Source organism: Rhineura floridana, chromosome 12 (assembly GCF_030035675.1).
Source record: "Rhineura floridana isolate rRhiFlo1 chromosome 12, rRhiFlo1.hap2, whole genome shotgun sequence".
Lineage (NCBI taxonomy): Eukaryota > Metazoa > Chordata > Lepidosauria > Squamata > Rhineuridae > Rhineura > Rhineura floridana.
The window spans coordinates 43,861,823-43,883,287 of record NC_084491.1 but is presented as its reverse complement, the minus strand read 5'-3'; the positions used below and the strand labels follow the sequence as shown (position 1 = coordinate 43,883,287).

Below are 21,465 nucleotides of genomic sequence, written 5' to 3'. Positions count from 1 at the left end.
TGCATGTCCTTCTGGTTCCCAAAATTCATAGAATCATAGAATGGAAGAGTTGGAAGGGGCTTATAAGACCATCAAGTCCAACCCCCCACTCAATGCAGGGATCCAAATCAAAGCATTCCCGACAGATGGCTGTCCAGCTGCCTCTTGAATGCCTCCAGTGTCAAAGAGCCCACTTACCCCTCTAGATAATTGGTTCCATTGTCGTATGGCTCTAACAGGACGTTTTTATTGTTGATCAGTAGAAAATTGCTTTGGGTTGTGTTTGTACTTGAAAAGTCATAAAACTTTCAATAAACAGTTAATAGTTTTAATTTAATTTTATAACTTCCTGAACCTCAGATGAGGCCAGAATGTGTGTCTCCACTTTTGTGCTGCTTGATTAAACATTTTTGGTGAATTGATGAAGCCAGACATCTTAGTACTACTGCTAGAGTTGATTGCTTAAACATTCATCCTCCACACGCCCACCCCACACCTTCAGTCTTCTCAGATCTTCTTTGCTAAATCTCTATTAATGGGCTTTCCAGTCTTCTAAGGTAGCATTCCCCAACTTGGGACCCTCCAGATGTTGCTGGACTACTCCCCCACATTGCCTTTGACCATTGGCTAGCGCTGATGGGAGTTGCCATCTAAAACATCTGTATGTCACCAGGTTGGGAGTGCCTGGTCTAAGGGGACCACACATGTTGTGGCAGCCAATTTGATAAAGCGTTTCTGCTGATATAAACGGGGGGGGGGAGGGAGGGAAAATTATCAGTACTTGATAAGGGGTGTTTGGATTACTTATATTGTTTGATAAGAACTATGATTGTTTAAATCCAAATTGTAACTTAACGAGGCAAGATAACCAGATGTGAAAAAGACGTTGGTATTGCTGCTGCATGTCAACGCTGTTGCCACCTCTCCAGGATTCTGGTTTTCACTGTTTTCTCTGAGAGAGAAGCACTGTATGTCTCATGCATTGCACTTTCTAATTGGCTCTTTGTTCTGCAGCTTTGAAGGACAGCAGGTTTCAGTTAGTGAATTTCTCTAGCAGTGAGCTCAGAGTGTCCCTGACGAATGTCTCCATTTCGGATGAAGGAAGATACTTCTGCCAGCTCTACACGGATCCCCCACAGGAATACTATATGACGATTACAGTGCTTGGTAAGGACCAGTCAGTCTTTTGTTCACCTGGGAGTGGCAACGTGGTAGGAGGAAAAAGCAGGTCCTTGGAACTTTTTTTAATCCTGCTTTAGATCCATTCCTCACTCAGGAAAGGCACTGATATAAATATATCCTCCTTGCTTGGGCTGTTTCTCACACCATGTTCAGAAGATGGTGGTGCACATTTTCATGGCTTAGGATGAATGAAAATTGTGTCAAAAGGGAAAAAACTCAGGATTTTTTTTTATTAACATAGGGCCTGATCCACAGAAATCTATAGACACACATTAAGCTTTCTTGACTGCATCCCCAAAAAGAAGCGTCCCACTCCATCATGCATTCCACTTTACCTTCATCCTCTGAAAGGAACATTTCTGCCACATTTCTTGTATCTCCATGTATGCATGTAAGGCAGTCTCCAGATTGGGGCTTAGAAGTTCACTTTGTAAACTTGTTGCAGGCGGACCATGAAGCTGTTGCCTGAACCAGGCAAACATCAAAAATGTCAAAAATGACAGGTGGCACCTGGTTGGCCACTGTGAGAACAGGATGCTGGACTAGATGGGCCACTGGCCTGATCCAGCAGGCTCTTCTTATGTTCTTATGTTCTTATGAATACATGGTGGTCTGTTTTCCACCTCTGAAATTTGGGTGTGGAAGAGAATGGCAGGAGGGGGGCAGCCCCAGGAATTCAGAAGGAAGCTGTTGTAATTGACTGTTCCCCTGACTGACAACAGCTGTCTTGAGTGTCCTTTGGTTTTTCAAGCCATTCCATGAACTTGGAATCTCCTGTTCCATTCTTCCACGCTCCTTCCCCAAACACTTAAAATTACACCTAGGAAGGCAAATTTCTATCAGACATATTACACAAGTTAAATATATTTGCCAATTAGGGTAGGAGTATTTAGTCTCTTGACTGCGCTCGTTGCTTTATTCTCTCTGTTTATTTTAAGAGTTCTGAGACCATGTAATAAAGGGTGTGATGGGTAATATAACAGCTTCTATAGCGCTATGTGAAAATCATGTGTTGTATACATGTGCAGGCAGTTACACCTCTTGACAGATTGATGATGATTCAAAGAATCTCGATGTGCTTAATTGCAACCCACAAATCCTTGACGATATCCTCAGTGCAAAATAATGGCCAATGCTTGTTTTGTTCCCAGTTCCTGTTTTTTGTCTAGCTGAGTATGTAAGCATTATAATATACCCATATGGCATTGTACATTTCTATCCTTTGCTGAAGTGTTAACAATTTTAGATGTAAAAATGTTTCAGCAGAGTTGTTTTTTTTACTAAAGTCTATATTTAATTTTCTCCTTGCTAGAATGCTATCTTATGTTATAGTTTATGTCTACGCTGCCTTTTGGCCAAAAAGGCCCCCAAGGTGGCTCACAAAGAATATGCACAAATACACAATAGAAGTGAGAAAAAAATTCTAATTACAAAACTTTAAGACGATGAAGACTTAACATTAAAAAAAAACCCTAAAGACCAAATGCATTCATCTTCCTGGCAAAGGGCAGTCCCCAGAAAGATGTCAGAAGGAGTGGGTTGTGTGGGGGCAAGACAGGTGGCTGCAGTTGTGTCCACGCTTGCTTGTAAGGAAGGCTCACTAACACAGGGAAGTTGCTTCTCAGTAAATGTGCACAGGATTGTGCTGTTAACATCTGTTATTACTGTTGTTTATTTTGATTATGAATTGCTTTCTATGAGGAGCATCAAAGCAATTTATAGTACAATAAAAACATACGTAAAACAATAACATACATAAAACAGTCAAAACTATTGTATATATAAAAACAATTTTTAAAGCCCAGTTATATGATTAAACAATTTTTTAAAAAACCAACCATTACATATATAAAATCAGTTTCAAATCCATTACCAATTGGGATAACAATCTTGCCTTAAAAGGTTTGTTGAAAGAGGAAAGTCTTCAACAAGTGTCTAAAAGACAAAAAAAAATGGTGGTTGTCGGATATATTGCTTGAGGAAGTTCCAAAGGATAGGAATATCTAGGTATTATGAAATTGGTGTCCTCAAGAGGTTTTTGGAATACAACTCCCATCAGCCCCAGCCAGCATGGCCAGTGGTCAAGGATGATGGGATCTGTAGTCCAGCCACATCCAGATTCCAGAGGGCATCAGATTGTAAGAAGACACTTTACATGCTTAGTGCATTAGCACACCACCAGTCTTAGGTGAGGATGCCAGAATCTGGTATGGATGAGAACCCCTTTGGGTGCTTCTTAGTATGCCCAATGCCTTCAACCTGTTTTCCTGTAGAAGCCTTAATTGTGACAAGGAGCTGTGCACATACATAGGCATGCATGGATGGATAAGATCAGGCCAGTGGCCCCCTCTGTCCCCATTCTGTGTAATTAATTCACTAAGTTGCAACTCTCTGGTGTATCAAGCAGGGGAGGCTTGTCTAGTCCAGTCTTCTCAGGATATTTAGGTGATGAAGTAAGGGATTTGAACCAAAGCAGAACCAAACTGTTGCTTCAAACCCATCCTGAAAATTACACTGGAGGAACAGCCCCCTCCCCTGAAGAGGAAGAGTGTGCGGAAACAACACATGCTGCCTTTTCTTTCTCCCTTCCCGCTCCTTCTGTGTGGCATGAGGTGTCTGTCAAGAACCAGTCCTTGAGATCCCCACGGCCCCCCCCCCGTGTGTGTGTGTGTGTGTGTTTGTGTGTGCCATTCTATTACTCATAGTTCAGAAGATCCCAGAGCAGGCGTAACTATGGGATTATCATATCTACTGATAATGGTTGCTAATACCCTAACAGCCATGGCTCCAGATTAATGCTGTCTCCTAACATTCCGGTAACGAACCTGAATTGCAACAAGCAATCACAAAGTGAGATCACACTTGCTGATTAGTTATATAGGTTCTCCTCTCTTACTCTTCCCTCTCCACTCCCCACCCCCACAATTTAATGAGTTTCAATTCTTAGCATGTTAATATACGTTGAAAAGGTATTCAAAATTAGCCTTTAATATGAATTTCAAGTTCGGCTACCTTCCCCCTCGAGACTTGTTTCCTAACACTTTTGCATTAAGAGAGGGGTTTTTTCCCCTTCTTCTCCTCATGTTTCCCAAACTAAGATGCCGAATGTGGTGTGTGCATGTTCATTTCCGCCAAGATGTTTCAGGGGATGCTCTCATGTTCCTTCATTCCCCTGCCTGCCAGAAAGTCTCAGCAGGAGGAAGGAGCAACATGGCAGGCTGAACTGTCCAGCATGCATAAACATCCCAGGGAGTTTCATCCACATTCCTGGAGACAGTAATGTGCCCAGGGTTGAGGTAATGGGGAGGTCAGGCGTAGTTGGAGAGTTATAAGCCGTGCTGGCCTGTGACCACAGCCACATCCGGACCCTACCTTTAAATCACACTGATACCACTTTAACAGTCATGAAACCTGGGAACGGTTGTTTGTTACGGATTCTGAGTTGTTAGGAGACCCCTATTCCCCTCAGAGAACTACCATTCCCAGAGTTCCCTGGGAAGAGGGATTCATTGTTAAACTACTTGAGGAATTTTAGCTCTGTGAGGGAAGAGAGGTCTCCTTTGCGTTGATTTGGATTCCTGCATTGAGCAGCGGGTTGGACTTGATGGCCTTATAGGCCCCTTCCAACTCTATGATTCTGTGATTCCTAACAGCTCTCAGCACTCTTAACAAAATACAGTTGCCAGGATTATTTGGGGGAAACCATCGCTGTTTAAAGTGGTATGAAACTGCTTTAAATGTATGGTGTGGACGTGGGCCATGTTTGTGCTGCCGGTGTAGTTGTGCTTCAGCCTCCCCTGATGTTTTGAAGATGTCGTGTCATTCACAGTGGGAGGGATGTGCCACCTATTTTGCTTCTGGATGAGAAACAGCTAATTTCTATTATCTGCATAATGCATTTTATACGCGCTTGTTTTCACCTGCTTGTGGGGGGAAGCATTATTCCTCTTGGTCTGAAACACCTGAATCTCTCTTACAATGTGATTTTTGGAATAGCAGAAGTGGTGTTTAAGCTCCTATGGTGAGGAAAGACAGTCTAACTTTCAAGTTGCAGCTAAAACCTGCTTCACCTGTTAGAATTTGTGCAGATGACGGTGCAGTTGCAAAGCATTCCCTTAATAAAAAATTTAACTTGGGGAGGACTTCTTACTGGGGTCGGCCAACCCACCCAGCAGTCATCCCGCACGCGCAGTTTCTCAAAGGTGTCACAAAAGTTAACACACTGAGATCTTTTGCTCCTTTGGAGGGAAGGGTGAGATGTCAGTTCAAATAATAATAATGTATGCTATTTCATTCTAGTTCCACCACGTAACTTGAGGATCGAACCCCAGAAGGAGACAGCAGTGGAAGGAGAAGAGATTGAGCTGAACTGCACATCAATGGCCAGCAGACCACCCACAGTGATCAGATGGTTCAAAGACAGCCATGAACTACCTGGTAGACCCCTCCCTCTCAATCAATTCAATGGTGGAGTTGTAGATTTTAGAGATGTTTTGCTGATAAGCCGATTACCCTCATGGTGAGAGAGCCACTAGAGAATCCACTAGAGAACCTTTCTTCGCCTCAAGGGCCACATTTCATTATGGGCAACTTTTCATAGGGTGCAGGCCAGTGGTGGGTGGAGCCAGAGGCAACAAGTGTGATCAGCAGATGCGGCTCTTTATTTGTCAGGCCTGCATTCTAGCCACACAAAGTCAGCAGTTTGTATGCCACACACACCACCAGCCTCCACGCAGGCAAGCAAGAGGTGTTGTCACATTTAAAGGACGCATTCCAGCTAGACAAAAGCAATGGAGGAGGGTGCAGAGAAATGGGCGGTGTGGGGCAAGGAAAGGGTGCAGCCACAGGGGGCAGGGCGGGGGATAGCCTGGGGAGTGTCCCAAGGTCTGGGGAGAGAGCAGCCTGGAGGGGCGCATTTGGCCCCTGCTGTTGAGGTTCTTCCCACACACACATAGAGTAGAAGATGGATTCTAGATGTTGGATTTCCACTTTGGCTGCCAGTCACCTTGATTTTAGCAGAGAAGGAAGTTAGTAGCCACCACTTGGTCTTGTGGGAACATAGTTTAGCTATGAGATGAGTGAAGAAGGTCTCTTCTTTCATCTGGCCTGAATCTTGCAATATCCAGCTTCATTAGGTGGCCCCTTTGAGTTCTGATTCTAATATTATGAAAGTGAAAAAGAGACTTCTGTCTATTCAGTTTCTCCACAACGTGCAGAATTTTATACGCTTATGCTCCCCCCTCTACTCACCTTTGTCTTTTAAATTACAAATCCCCATAAGTCATAGTTTCTCCCAGTAGTGGACTTTCCACAGCCCCTGGATCATTTTGGTCACCCCTTGTCTGCATGTTGTCTTTTCCATGGACCTCTGGAGCAGCCACAGCTGTTCAACAGCCACCCCATGCTAGGCATGATCAGTACATTCGTTAAGCACAATTATGGAAGCAGTTGGATTCCTAGTCACCCTGAAGGTCCTCACCTATGCTTTTTTGGCACCACATTCAGTATTAGGCGAGCCCTCCTGAAGTCCTAGGCACCACAACAGAAAAAAATCAGAACTTGTAGTGTTGTTTTTTTTAACAATCAAGCGGTATGTAAATTTAGTTAAATAAATAAAAATGCCCTTTCTTAGATCATCACTCAACTCTGAAGAGATCCAGAGATAGGCCTCAGGGTGGTCCTGTATGAGCAGATTTGTATCAGAGAAGGTGGCCCTTCAGGCATCCTGATTCCAGGCTGTTTAAGGCTCTGAAGCAGGGACAGGGAACCTTTTCTTTCTGCTCAAAAATAAGGGGTCTTAGCTGCCGCCCCAAAACCCTGGATGGCTACACCCCTGTAAGCAACACACACACACACAAACGCACAAGTCACTGTCTTCTCTGAAAAGCATTCACATGGGGCAAGTACACGTCCTGGCACCTCAGCCAGTCGTGGCTTCCAGGGCCAAGTTTGCATTCACATGTCTGTTATTGTTTAGAGGGGAGACATGTGCATGCAAACGTGGTCAATCCACAGATGTAAGGTGAGGGGGCCATTTTTCTGTAACGTGGAGTAGCTGTGCCAGTTGATCTGGATAGCACAAGTTGTGAGACTGCTTGCCAGATCCCTTCTTGACAAGTAAACTGCGCTTACTGGATTTGGGAGAAGCCTCCCCCCCACTTTAGTCCCAAGCATCTTTTTGCTCCCCCCAGCCCCTTCCCTGCCCACTGGAATTGGCTTCCTTTTGTCAGGATGCCCCCACGGGCGGCTTCAGCTTCAGCCCATTGCCACTGTATTTTGCTGGGGCTTCAACAGGACAACTGTTTAAATATTTTAATTATTACTTTTAATTATGTAAATTCATGGAGTCACTTTCCCTTTCAATTATTGATGGTGGCTGTTGGCAGTGGCAATGGAGGAAGAGGGTGGAGGATTTTTGGCTCCATTGACTTAAGTGTTTGGAAGGCTTCCTGGAATTCCTTATGCTTGCTGCTGAGCGCTGTATAGTTTGTTTGACATCATAAGGTGAAGAGGGGGTTTCCCTTCCTCTCCGTTTCCCTTTAAATCCGGAACCCAGGCTTCCTTGCCTTGTGCTCAGTGTCAAATAGGTCTTTGCCAGCATTGTCCCAATGCAAAACCGTCTGCTTAACTTTTGGCAGCCACCCTCCTCTTCTTCCTCCTCTGTATCCCCCCCAATCCCCATCAGCCCCTGCCAACTCAGCCAGTGATCTGGGATGGTGGGAGTTCAACATCTGAAGGACCATGCCTTCTCCACTCCTGCTGTATACAGCTTGTAAATGGCCACTTGCCTGGACACCTTTGGTGACTAAGAATTGCCACCAAGCAGGGGAGCTTCTTGGCAACTAAAAAGAGAGGAGTTGCTTCCCTTCATGCAGGCCATCAGTGTGCCCCAAATAATTCAAGTAAGTATGCAGGTAGGCAAGTAACAGTTCTTGTGGGCTACTGTGAAAGGCAGGTGTTACCACCCTACAGGCACCTCTAGATTCTTGGAATGGGCAAATAAAGACAGTGTAGGCTCTTAAGATGTCTGTAGTAGGCTACGTAAGGTTGCAAAAATATGTCTGCTGGAAGATTAAGAATAGATTAGTATATGCACAGTTGGATTACCTTTGTAACGTATTGATGAATGGGGCGCTGCTAGATGAGTACCAATTGCACAAGCAAGTTCAGGTGAAAAAGGTGCACAAATGAGGTGATAAATACATGGTCTTGGATGATATGGCACAGGCCTGTTCATTTGCCACTTACCTGCTGTCTTGCTTTCACATTCCCCTCTGTTATGCAGGCAAATCAGAAGTGGAACAGTGGTCAGACATGTTTACGGTGACCAGCCGTCTTTCACTGAAAGTCAAGCGAGAGGATGATGGGGCTGCTATTGTCTGTCAGGTAGACCATCCTGCCGCCAAAGACTTGCAGACCAAGTACTACCTAGATGTAATGTGTGAGTACCAGAGTCACAACCCTCCCCTCCCCTCCCCCCCCCATGAAAGTAGCTTGGCCAAAGCCATTAATGAGGCAGTTACGGACTTCTGAAAATAACAATTAAAAGGGTTTTTATCTGGTTTCATTAAAGGGAGTGTCAAAGTATTGAGTGCCAGCTAAAAGCTTTTCCTGCTTGTTTTGCATTTGTATTGCTCAGTGGACTAGTCCTCATCCTCCGTTCTTGGACTACCCCTACAGAGCTCCCACAATACATGTAGACTAATTTAAATGTTAACATGGAAGAGGGACAGGTTTTTTTAAAATCTCTCCACCTTTTAGGTGGACTTGGAATCCTATAACAGATCAGATTGCTGACAGAGTGTTGTGGCTAAAGCTTAGCTCTGCATACTTCCTGATCTAGTGATTGGACACTAAGAGGCAGAAATTCCTGCATTCAGGTCTCACTTTAGCTGGGTGGCTTTAGGCAAGCCATTCCCTCTCTGTCTCCGAGCCATTTCAAATAGTGCCGAGCAGTAAGGACAGGCTGGCAACCAAGTAATGCTGGAAGTGGGAGTAGCTGTCATTCCAAAAACCTTAACAACATGGACACGTCCCCGGTTGTTGTTTTATTGAGATGTACACCTAAAATCGAAGAGGCTCACAGCCCCCCTTTTGGGGCTATCAATACCGTCCTACCTTACAGGACTGTTGTAAGGATTATTGATACTGTATCACTATAAGCATGCTCTTCTATAATTTATTGTAGAGCCCACTGAGTGAATTACTGTGTTTGGTGATCCAGGGTGCCTTGGCTTCTGCATATTGCTTGCTTGCTGCTTATACTGAAATCATGCCCAGAATCATGGCATTTTGAATAGTCTGGACTCGTGTTAGAAATGGCTGGCATCTATAGAGGATGGGAAGGGACCCATCTCGACTGGTGTTAGAAATGGCTGGCATCTATAGAGGATGGGAAGGGACCCATCTCGACTGGTGTTAGAAATGGCTGGCATCTATAGAGGATGGGAAGGGACCCATCTCGACTGGTGTTAGAAATGGCTGGCATCTATAGAGGATGGGAAGGGACCCATCTCGACTGGTGTTAGAAATGGCTGGCATCTATAGAGGATGGGAAGGGACCCATCTCGACTGGTATTAGAAATGGCTGGCATCTATAGAGGATGGGAAGGGACCCATCTCGACTGGTGTTAGAAATGGCTGGCATCTATAGAGGATGGGAAGGGACCCATCTCGACTGGTGTTAGAAATGGCTGGCATCTATAGAGGATGGGAAGGGACCCATCTCGACTGGTGTTAGAAATGGCTGGCATCTGTAGAGGATGGGAAGGGACCCATCTCGACTGGTGTTAGAAATGGCTGGCATCTATAGAGGATGGGAAGGGACCCATTTCGACTGGTGTTAGAAATGGCTGGCATCTATAGAGGATGGGAAGGGACCCATCTCGACTGGTGTTAGAAATGGCTGGCATCTATAGAGGATGGGAAGGGACCCATCTCGTGTGGCATCATTTGGAAGCAGGGAAGAGCAGCTACCTGTCGGCAGTTCCCCAGTGCCTCTTCCTGTTCACAGAGGAGCAGAAATGAAACAGGGCGATCAGGAGAGGGTGATTCAAAACGTCTTTTGTATATGCAGCTCAACCATGACATTACACAAAGAAGCCCTTGTGTTAATTTATTTCTTCTACTTCATTATGTTGTTCCATTATGAGCATTCTGCTTACAATTTTCATATCACCCAAAAGTATTGGGGGAGTAACAGCCCCATAATGGGAAAAACAAAAACCATCAGATACTACCTAAATTGGCAGATTGTAGCTGTCTTGCTATGGTGCTAATGTGCAATTCATTTATGCAAACTTAATGTCCATTAACATTTCTTGTAGAGCTCCATTAGCTTTAATAATACATTAGCACCTTTGTTAGGTCTGATCACAAAAGCTTAACCACACACACAGAGAGAGAGAGAGAGAGACGCACATTACATACACGCACAGACAACAAAGGGGAGATGAACAGAATTGCTTCAAATGTCATACAGCTATCTTCTTACTTGTAAGCAAGCGTGGCCCATTCAGTGAGCAGCTTTGATGGCAAGGCAAGGCAGGTGTGTCAGGTGACAGTTCTTAGGTGCCATTGAAGCCAATAAAGTGGGAGATAGACAGTGGTGGGCAGAAGATGCATCATCCAACCATCTTCCAATAGATTGTGTTTCGTCAGTTTCTGACTTCTGTTTACCATTAGCAGCAACAAAAAGTTGCCCCCCAATTTCGTCTGTTAGAACCTCTGTTGTATAGTAATTCAGATGCAGATGTATTTATTAAAAGATTTCTATACCACTTCTCATTTATGAAAATCAGTACCAAAGTGGTTCACACAATAATAAAACAACAAATCCAGTCAAAATAATAATCAATAAATTCAGTAGAATTGTCACAATGGCCAGTATTGCTAATATTAAGAGCCCAGGAAAGCCTGTGGCTAAATATCCCAGTCTGATCTCAATGAGGTGAGAATTCCACATGTAGGTCCCACAGCAGAGAAATGTTTGTGTATGTGTTTGTATATGTGTGTGACCTCATATACGGGTCATTGGGGTGCAGTGAGCAATTGGCTCAATTCTCCAGGCGTTCGTTTTGCACCTGGCTCTAGTTAGCAGACCCTGGGGGTTCAGCAGCAGAGCGGATTCTGCACATCTGAGGCTGGTCCATGCCTGTGATGTTGACATTTGGGTTTTGCTTTCACATTTGTTTACTGTGTTTATCATTTTAAATGTTTTTACATTATTTTGATTGCTTTTCAATATGCATTTTATTTTAGTTTGAATTCTACTGTTTTATCACATATATGTTTGCTGCTCTGGGATCCTTTGGGAGGAAGATCAGCACATAAATTTAATAATAAATAAATAAATATGGCACAACCTGGCAGGAAGTTTTTCTGTGCAAGTCTCATTGAAATGAATGAGAGTTTCACGAGAGCTTTTGCAGGAGAACTTCCCAGTGGCTTGCGCCCAGAGGGTGCCAAGCCACTTGTATTTTCTGCCTCCGGGAGTGCAATGTCTTGGGGAGCCCTGTTAGTGGGAAAAGCATAGCAGCACTTCATCTTCTTTTTCCTTTCTGTAACTGACATTCTTAACTGTGAGCCCCAGCCCAGGTGCCCCCCTCCTTTGCTCCCCCCCACTGTGCAAGAAAGGTACAGAGGAAAATGTGCAGTCCACTCATCTGCTGCCTGATGGCCAGATTACAGCAGCCTTTGATTCCACACCAGGCCTTTTAGAGAAATAACACTTGTAAAATCAGGATAAATTGTCTTACTCTCTCAATAGCTTTTTGGACCCTGAGACTTGCAATCAAACCAAAAGTGTAGCCCTCCCAATTACCATTTCACACATACACCAGCTGACCGCTCTGTCCCTGCCAGGCAGGCAGCAAGCATGAAGCCCCAAGCAAGAAATATATCTAAGCACTGGGATTGTAGTGGTAGATCAGAGGGCACGTTTCTCCAAATTTGCCTCCATGGAGAGGATGGGGAGAGATAGTCCTTGAGGAAGGGGACATTAAAGTACCTGAATGCTATCTTTTGCTGCATAGTTCACGTGTGACCTGACCCAACTATTCCCTTTCCGGCACCTGCCTCTATGATCAAGAGAGCTGCGCCAATGAATGCACGGTCACAGCGAGCGATTTTCTCACTTTGGTGTACTTAGTACGAGATGGAATTCAGCAGGAAGTGGCTTGTAATAAAAGAGAAGGTATTAGCAGGCAAAATTCAAATTATCTGCAGAGCTTTTTCAAGGCGTTGAGCTAATTATTGTTTGCTCAAAGTCCTGAATATGCAGAGACATGTTAACATTTTTACAAAAGAGTTAGGAAGGGGGGAGTGGAGCAAGAGAGAGAGAGAGCACTAAATCGGGAAGAGGCCTTCTGTTATGGCAACATAGCAAATTAGGCTCACATTTTTGGAGCCTCCTTGCTCCACCCATAACATTTGACAAGTATCTAGGGGAAGCGCTAAGTTATGGCCAAATTCAGATGTGACAGCAAAGCATAGTTTGTTATGAGAAAAAGCAGAGGTAGATAGCCTCTTTCTCCCTCCTCCCCTCATGCAGGAGGAGGAGGAGATTACACTTTTCAGCAGTATGGCAAACAGTGTTCTCATGCCAGGATAAACTGTGCTTGTTGCATACTAGAAGTGGAAGCTTCTTCTCCCTTGTGAAGGGGTGGAGGGAGCACGCTAGCCCAAGGTTCATGCCTACTCATTCTCAAAGCAGCCAATAGATCATCAGGCCAGACGATACCTTTTCTTGGGTCACGGAGGGCTGGTCCCTTCCAATATGTGCACTTATTATCTGCGAGAATAGAGAGCCGACACATCACCATCTGGCCTCAAAGCATTCCTCCTCAACTTTGCTGCAAGATCTGGAATGCCTGTTTTGTGTCAAAAAAACAAATAAGCCACAGATTAACTCTTCTATGCTGTGTAAATTCCAGGCATCAAAGAAAAATCTACTGTGGGGGCAATGATCAAATAAAACAGTCTGGAAAGAAAGAAAGAAAGGAAGAAAGAAAGAAAGAAAGAAAGAAAGAAAAGGGAATTCTTACTGGACAAGCAAGGATTATATTTCTCCTTCCACATAGTTATTCTCTGGATTTGGAGTGACTTTGCAAGTCATTAGGGAAGTTTCTAATTCATCGGCACATTTGGGAGCAGGGCTGGGAAGGGGAAGTGAGCTTTAAATTGGTACAGTAACCCTTTACTTGGATGACTGAGCTTAGATATGATATATTATATGATAATTGCGGTGTTTGTAAGGAGAGGTTTTGTCTGCGTGCCTGCCATAACAGACCCATCAGTAATTCCATTAGAAGCAGCCGGGCCTCCTGCTGCCCAAATTCACTTTGTTGGAAGTCAGTGTGTGAGATCTCTGGCTGACAAGTTTGACCTATTTAACTACAGTTTTATGAACTTGTCATTTCATTTAAACCTGCCTTTTCTCCTGCTACTCAAATGAAATTATGGTTTTGGGTTGTTGCTTTTTATTCTCCTCGCTGGATCATCACCTTGCAGTGGTGAGTGGGCTTGCGTGTTCCAATGAACCCTGTGAGCGATGCCGTCAGGAGTCATGTGCTCCTAGCAGGGTCACCCATGGCGGTAAGGTCAAGGGAGAGGAACCAGACAAAGAACGATCCAAGGATGTCCTCAACGGCAGAACAGGTGGAGAATAACAATGTGTACGTTACAACGGCTGTGAAGGCAGATGAAGGCTGCAGCAGATAAAAGACTTCCAATTGTCGTGGTACCCATGCCATTGGATCAAAGCCTTTTTATGTCAAGATTCTGTGTTGATCGTTGCGTGCCGATCTCCCCACATAAAACAAATTCACACACAGGCGTCTTCCAACCAAATTATCTTGGAAGACAATCTTACTCGGTCACGAGTGATGGCCAGTGGTAGTAGGACTTTGAGAACTTTTTTGTCAAGTGGTTTTGTTGGCTGTTTCGCTGAATCTTGCTGAGTCGAGCAGGGAAAACGAAAAATCAGTGGAACGTGCTTGCGTCACACTGGACAGTGGGTGGATAGGCTGGGATGTGGTGCAAGCATGTCTGTGGAACCAAAGCCAAATCTCACTTACCTGCGATGCCCGGAGCCCAGGAGTATCTTGTGTCTCTGAGTTATGGGTGAGGAAGGTGAGCTACGGGACCACGTCCATTTAAGTGCCCATAACTAATAATGATTGGGATGGGGTGTGTGGAGGGTGGGATGAGGGAAATGCAGACAACTATGCAATGCGAGACTAAATGAATAGACCTGCAGCTGTTTTCAATCTCATTTTGGACACTTGTCAGTTCAGAAGGTTGTTAATAAGTGCCCTTCTCAAGAGCAAAGTGTCTGGTTGCTTATGGAGTTCTTTCTTTGCCATGAGTTGCTTTGCAAGGCAGGAGAAGCAAGGTGCAAATATATATTTTAAAAATGCATTAGGAAAGCCCCATTAAAGTGCTTGGAAATAGCAGAGGCTGACAGTTCCCATCCATTTCAGCAGGCCTTGTTCTGGGGGTGTTTCTAGTTGCAGGGAGGCAGGGGTGGGGGCCTGTCTCCTTGCTCCTGATCTCTGGAGCTCTCCTTCACACACACTTGAATGTGACTCTCTTGCCAAGGTGTTGGATGGTGCTTTCCAATGGTGGAAAAGACTCCAGGAAAGTGGCTTTGTGAGTGTTTTGAGGTAAATGCTGCCAAAGAGTACCCAAGATATGCCAGTGTCCTGTAATGTGTAATGGAGTGCCTCCATGCCTCCAGGTGGGCAAAGCTGATGTTGGAGAATGTCTGCTCCAAGGGCATCCACCCAGAGCAGTGGCTGCCTGTACACTTTGGCGACAGTCCCTGGCCAGTCTGTTACGCCGTGGAATTGGACTGGTGCAGCACATTGAAGGGTGGGTTGCACCCAATGGTAGCTGATCCACTGTACATTCACAGCTTCTCCCGTTGGTTGAGAGGAGCAGAATGTGTGTAAATATAATTTCAAAAAGGGAAATGGAGCATCAAAATACATTAAGGTATCATTAAGGGCTTGAGCTAAACAAACAGGAGGAGGGGGAAGCTGAGCCTGGCATGCTTTTGTGTTGAAAATCCATCCCTTGCCTTGCCTTTGTAGAACCTTTTCTCTTTCTCCTTTGTTATGTAACGCTAAGGGGGAGGCAGACAGGCATAGCCAGCAGAGTCTTTAATCCCCAGGAGAAGTAATGCAGAGTTAAGTCATAATTAATGGAACACAGATATTTATAATGTCTACATGCATGTTTATAAAAATATATACCCAGGGAAGCTGCTGTAACCTCTGTTTGCTGTTCATAACTAAGAGAATTCCCTGTGCCCAATTATATTTGACAAAAAAAGGGGGAGGGAAGGAGCCCAGCCATATGTAGGCGCCTCTTGCTAGAATAATCTCTGTGTTTCTGGTGAGTGCAAATATTAATTGCAATAGTATGCAGTGAAGTGATTAACATCAATATAATTTATCATCTGGAGATTTCTGAACATAAATAAATGAGTTGTTTTGTTCGGCGAGGTGTTGACCCTTTCAGAATATGTGATTTAAAGGGGTTTTATATTATTATTACTATTATTGTAAATATGAAAGGCACCACGATCAGCCGAGTGTTCAGTTATTTGATTTTCTGGAGCATTAGCCGCTCTTGTTTGTGACATTTCCCAGTTGGGTGCTCGTTTGCGAGCTCATTAATAAGGCTTTCTCTGAGGAATGTTGCTGCAAATGAGGAACAGTATAGCAGAGTCTGATCCTGTGAGCATAACTCCCAGTCACAGTAAGTGTGCATTTAAAGGGTTTAAAATGGGAAATAATCGCACCCTGGTCTAAACCCAGAGACTCCTGTTCTTTCCTGTGAATAAAAAAAGGCAAGCTTTTGTGTTTTCGGGGGGGGGGGAGGATGAGACCAAATATTTTGGTGTACTCCCTCTCTCTTTTTGGGGGGGAGGGGGTACCAAAATGGATCATGATAATGCTGCTTGATATGGGCCTCTCCCTTTGTTGGCTGGTTCTTGTTTCTTTCTTTCTTTTAATTGTCCCCTTTCCATGTTGTGCCAAACTGCAATGCAAAGTATAATTGGTGGCAAAAGGCTGTAGGATTTACAGTTCCTGCTTGAAAGAGAAGAGTGCAGGACATCTCCATCAAAAAAAGAGGACATAAAAACTAACTCTGTATGTTGCCAGTCCAGGCTTTACGTTTTGGGTCTTGAATGTATGTCACTGTGGAGGAGAATAAGAAAATGCTGCAATTGTGAAAAAAGGAACATGGTGCTTCCTAACCTTTATGGTTTATAGTTGAATAGTTCCTGAATTATTTTTATTTCTCTTCTCTCCACCCTTTGCCTGGTGTTCATCCCAGGTGACAGAGAGGCAGGGCTGGCCCAAAGCATTCTTCTGCCTCAAGTGGCCGCAGTGGGCAATCCAAAAGATATAGCCTAGCATCCCTTGCCACATCACAGAGGATTTTGTGAGACATCTCTTGGCTTGTGTACTGCAGTCAGTGCCCCAAGGGACCAAGTGAATTGCTTACACAGTTGGCCTGTCCTTCATTGGATGGCTCCATCTCAAGTTGGCACAGCTTCCTTGACCACTGAGGAAGTGGCACAACCCAGAGAAGGGGAAGGGCCGTATGAGTTGCATGCAGATGGTCCCAGGTTTAGTTCCTGGCATCTCCTGGTGGGGCTGGGAAAGTCTTCTGTCTGAAATCCTGGAGAGCCACCGCTAGTCGGTGTACACAGTACTGTACTGAGTTAGAAGGACCAGTGGTCTGGCTCGGGTTTAAACTTTCTCTGTTCCTGTGTCTTAAGAGAAGGCTGGTAGTTCAGTGGTAGGGCATCTGCCTTGCTTGCAGCAGGTTTGGTCCCTGGCATCTTGAGGTAGGGCTGAGACTGCCCCCTGCCTGAAATCCTGAGGAACTGTTGCCAGCAAGTATGAACACTACTGAGCTAAATGGACCAATGGCTCAGTATAACGCAGCTTCCTCATCTGCCAGTCCTAAGCTTTTAGTTAAAAAGGAGGTTTTTGATTGGTAAGAAGGTACTTTGGTTTATATATTGTATATTCAACCACTCCTCGGGTTATGGCTCCGATATAACCACTTAACTGAATGCCCTGAATGAGTTGTGGAGACCTATTTGGACCATCAGGCGCCTGTCACAAGCACCGTGTGCCACATGAACCTTGGCATAATCAGTCCAGCTATCTTGATAAGAAGAGAGATTAGATGTGGTTGCTCCTTAATGAGCATATGCAGCAATATAACCCTTGTTACCAAATGAATTTCTTATCTCTTACTGTTAAGTGACTCATTTTGAGTGTTGTGGAGAAGAAAGTGTTGGACGTAGCATCCAGACACAAGCAAGCTGCCTTTGGGGCCAATCTGCAGGAAGTTTGTTCTGCTTACGTTCCATAGAAATCATTGAGACTTAAATGCACAGCTTAGTCTTTAGATTCTGCTGGTTTCAAGGGGACATTAGTGTCCCTGTCTTTTCTGCATTGTGCCACTTGCCAGCGCTGCATGAGTTATAAATTGTGCTATTTCAGAAACGTAGGCAGGCAACGTGCTCATAAGAGAGGGCTCATTAGCTAGTGAAAGAAATGTCCTTGACAGGGTTCCTAGGGCAGGCAAGACTCTAAGGCAGCCCACCATCTGACACGCCACCCCAGGAGTCATCAGCTCTCACATATACCTGTTAGTTGACTGGGCTGCCATCTTCCCTTATGATATTGTGCAGGGATATGCAGTTGCATATACGGTATTGCAAAGAAAAGCTGCACTGAGACTGAGGCAAGAGAAAGGCATGGAGGCAGCAGCGATGGGAAAAGAACAGGACAGAGGGTTGGAGAATGAATTGGGAGGCCATGATGTGCTCTATTGCCATCTTTTGAAAGACATGGTTCTTCAGGTTAACCCACAGCAACAGGATCAGTTGCCCCCTACATGGGACATTTCTAGTTATTCAGTTTGTTCCATGTCCCACCAAAACAAATCCTTTGGAAGAGAGAATTTCCACTGAGGCATTTAGGTCTGGTGACATGTGCCAAGTATATTGGTTGTTCTGTAATATGTGAGCTAGAACTGGAGATCAAAAGCCAAGGAATCATAATGACCTTTACCCTTTCTGTGAAGAAACATGGAGACTGCAGTTCTAACTCTGCTTACCTGGGAGTAAGCCCAACTGAATTTAATGGGATTCAGCTTCTGGGTAGACATGGTTAGGGTTGTGCTGCAATTCATTTGAACCAACTTTCTCTATCTAAAAAGCAGCAGCAACATTCGGTTTTCTTGATGTATCCTCAGAGAAGAAAAAACATAGGAAGCTGCTTTATATTCAGTCAGACCACTGGTCCATCTAGTCCTCTCTCTTGATAGTTCACCCCCCCCCGATGTATGGGGAACAGTGACCCGGGAACAGGCCCTCTCTGTGGCAGCACCTAAATTGTGGAACTCCCTTCTCATAGAGATGGGTCCAGCTAGGCTCCAGCACCGTTATTGTCTAGTTTCTATCATGTGCTGAAGACATACCCTTTTCCCCTGGCCTTTGACAGGTAAGGTGTTTTGTGGGACCCACCTCTTCTGTTTTGGTATACCGATACTGTGCTGCTTTTGTCTGGCATTGTTTGTTTTTAATTTTATGATTATATTGTTGTAGCCCACTCTAGGATCTTATGGTGAAGGCTGGGTAAGAAATCTTATAAATAGATGATATTGTTAACTCTGACTGGCAGGGACTCTGCTGAGCTTCAGGCGGGGGTCTTTCCCAAACCCATCTGGAGATCCGGGGGACTCAGCCTTGGGCTTCAGTGTGCAAAGTGGGTGTTCTGCCACTAGGCTATGGCCCTTCTGCTCTCCTCTGTATTTATTACTCTCGTCTTCCCCACCCCAGTGGACTTCCTCTTCACAGTTCTGTTCTTCCCTGATTTCCCTCTTATTTGTCAAACTGTAGTTACCTTGTGTTGGTTAATGGTTCTCTTTCTTTTTCCTTCCCTCAGTTGGGGTTCCCCGAATGTCTGCATTGGACCCTTTGCTGCTTATTCTTCTTCCCTCGGTATAGGTTTTCACGCCTGTGCTGATGATATTCAGTTATTCTTTCCTATCTCTGATCGGTCATCTTGTTGAAATCTTTGATCTTGCCTTGCTGTTTCCTCACAGCTGTCTGCTTGTTCTTTAAAGCTAAATCTTTCAAGGACGTTCCTTATTTTTTCCTCTGGACTCTTCCCTTGCCATTCCTTCTGTTTTTGTCAATGATGCAAAGGTTTTCTTTCTTTTCAAATCAAAGATCTTTATTCTTGCTCCTTCTTTTCCTTCTGAGATTTTACCTTTAACCAAATCTTATTAAGTCTTTTCAGTCATCTAATATTGATAAAATTCCCTCGTTCCGTTGATTCCTGCCCATTGTTTGGTCTGTGTTATTTTGTCCAGATTGGATGATTGTAATGCTGTGAGGTAGTCTTCTCACTTTCTTGTTTCTGAATCTGAGCTTTTCTGTCCATCGTATTGTTTTTCCTGCTTGCAAATAGGGTCATGCATCTCTGCTTATGATGTCGCTTATTTTCTTTTTCACATTCAGCTTAAGATTCTGTGATTTCCCTCAAGCTCAGCCTTCACCAATCTGGTGGCCTCCAGATGCCATTGGGCTACAACTCCCATCAGCCTCAGCCAGCACACCATGGGGGTTGTAACCCAACAACTCCTGAGGTCACCGGGTTGGCGAAGGCTGAGTGACTTCCTTTCCATTCTGATTTCTCTATTGTCTCTTTTGGGCTCTTTGATGCTTTTTATACCACATCTCTTCCTCTGATTCATGTTGTGGCTCTTCTTGTCCATATCTATGAAACTCTTTATTAGCTGATATGTGATTGATTGATTCTCTTCTTTATAGCAAATGCCTTAGGATTCACTTATTTCTATGTTTAGCTCCCTCCTCCAGTTTTTTAGGCTTTTCAAAAGTTTTATTTCTGTCTAAATTAGAGCATTGGTGCTTATATTTGTATGTTTTGTACTGGGCACACCAGTTGGAAGCTTCACAAATCATTATTATTTCCTCTCTCTTCTTCCTGTATATATGTTTGTAACTGTGCATGAGTAAAGGGTATCAAAACTAGTATGACATTCCTGTTGATTTGACTTTCACTCACCCATGAAATTCAAATATGAGTTATAGGGCTATGAGATACACAGAGAGAGAAAAAACTATGTCTTAAGACATGTAAAGTTTTATGTGATCAAGCCAGCACAGGTTAATAATCTCCTTTTATCTCTCAACAATGGGGAAAGAGCAGACCAGTCACTTGTTTCTGGAAAGGCTCTGTGTGTGGTGTTAACCTGCACAGAGAATATGTTCAGTTTTATTATATGCTAAAAGAGAGAGTTCATCAAACCCCCAAGGTGCTCTATAATAACTTTTTTTTCCAAATTGGTTGCTATTTAACCTTGTGTGTGTCACTCTCCCTAGAGTTTGAGAAAATAAAGGTGTTTCATTAAATTATTCTCAGATTGTGCAGTTAACTATCTCTGAATGTATGGATTTATGTTTTCCCTTAACATGTGGTTGGCCTAAGACTCACTTGAGTGTGAGGCAGAAAATCCCAATAGCCAACGTGGGGCACAAATTGTGTGACTTTCCTAAGCAAATGTGTTCTCTCTCTCTCCTCTCTCCCTCTCCCTCTCTCTCCCCCCCCCCTGAGTGATTGGACCTGTTCAACTCCCACTGCCCTCCTTAGAGGCATGGAAAACGTGTTTTCTGAAAGCATTTGTAATACCCCCAAACCTGCCTTGATTCTGAAGCACTGCTTGTGACTGTGTATTACTCATGGGTCTTCCTAACTTTGTTTGTATCCTAGAGTGGGAATTAATGACAATACCAAAAACTAAATAAAGATTCTAGGACTTTTGTCATTAGTTGTTCTTTATTTCTGAGTCTGAGGGTGTGCTTCCACCCCTTCCCATTTTCATATATTGCAATGTTACATTAAGTACTTTCATTTAGTGTTAAATTGCTACCAGTTCGGGGACATGGGTTTAGGTGTAAATCAAAATGGATGCAATTCAGTGCTCAACTGGCTGCCTTGAGCTGATAGTGTTTCACGTTAAATTGTTTGTTACTCTGCACGTGCTGTCTTGAAGGCAGTGGACTTTGTATCTATGGACTTGGGCTCTGGTTCCTACAGGGTATTTCCAAAGGATTTCTGAGCTCCCTCCCTGAGGGTGAAATGCCTTTAATCCCTCGATGTGTTTGTGTCAGGAGATTTGCAAGATTCATCTGCACGAGCAGAAGTCTTTGCTTTGTTCCAACAAAAGGCAGCAGTCTGGCGTTTC

At 44.2% G+C, this 21,465-nt stretch overlaps 1 protein-coding gene across 9 annotated transcripts in view; it reads left to right on the top strand.

The window, feature by feature from the left end:
- The window catches only part of CADM1 (cell adhesion molecule 1), a 340,519-nt gene that overhangs the window by 264,605 nt on the left and 54,449 nt on the right, over window positions 1-21,465 (top strand). For all 9 annotated transcript variants that reach the window (XM_061592257.1, XM_061592255.1, XM_061592256.1 and 6 more), the window contains exons 3-5: window positions 994-1,146; window positions 5,461-5,598; window positions 8,447-8,602. In XM_061592257.1, the coding sequence (XP_061448241.1) occupies window positions 994-1,146; window positions 5,461-5,598; window positions 8,447-8,602 (447 nt within the window). The remainder of the gene's footprint in view (window positions 1-993; window positions 1,147-5,460; window positions 5,599-8,446; window positions 8,603-21,465) is intronic.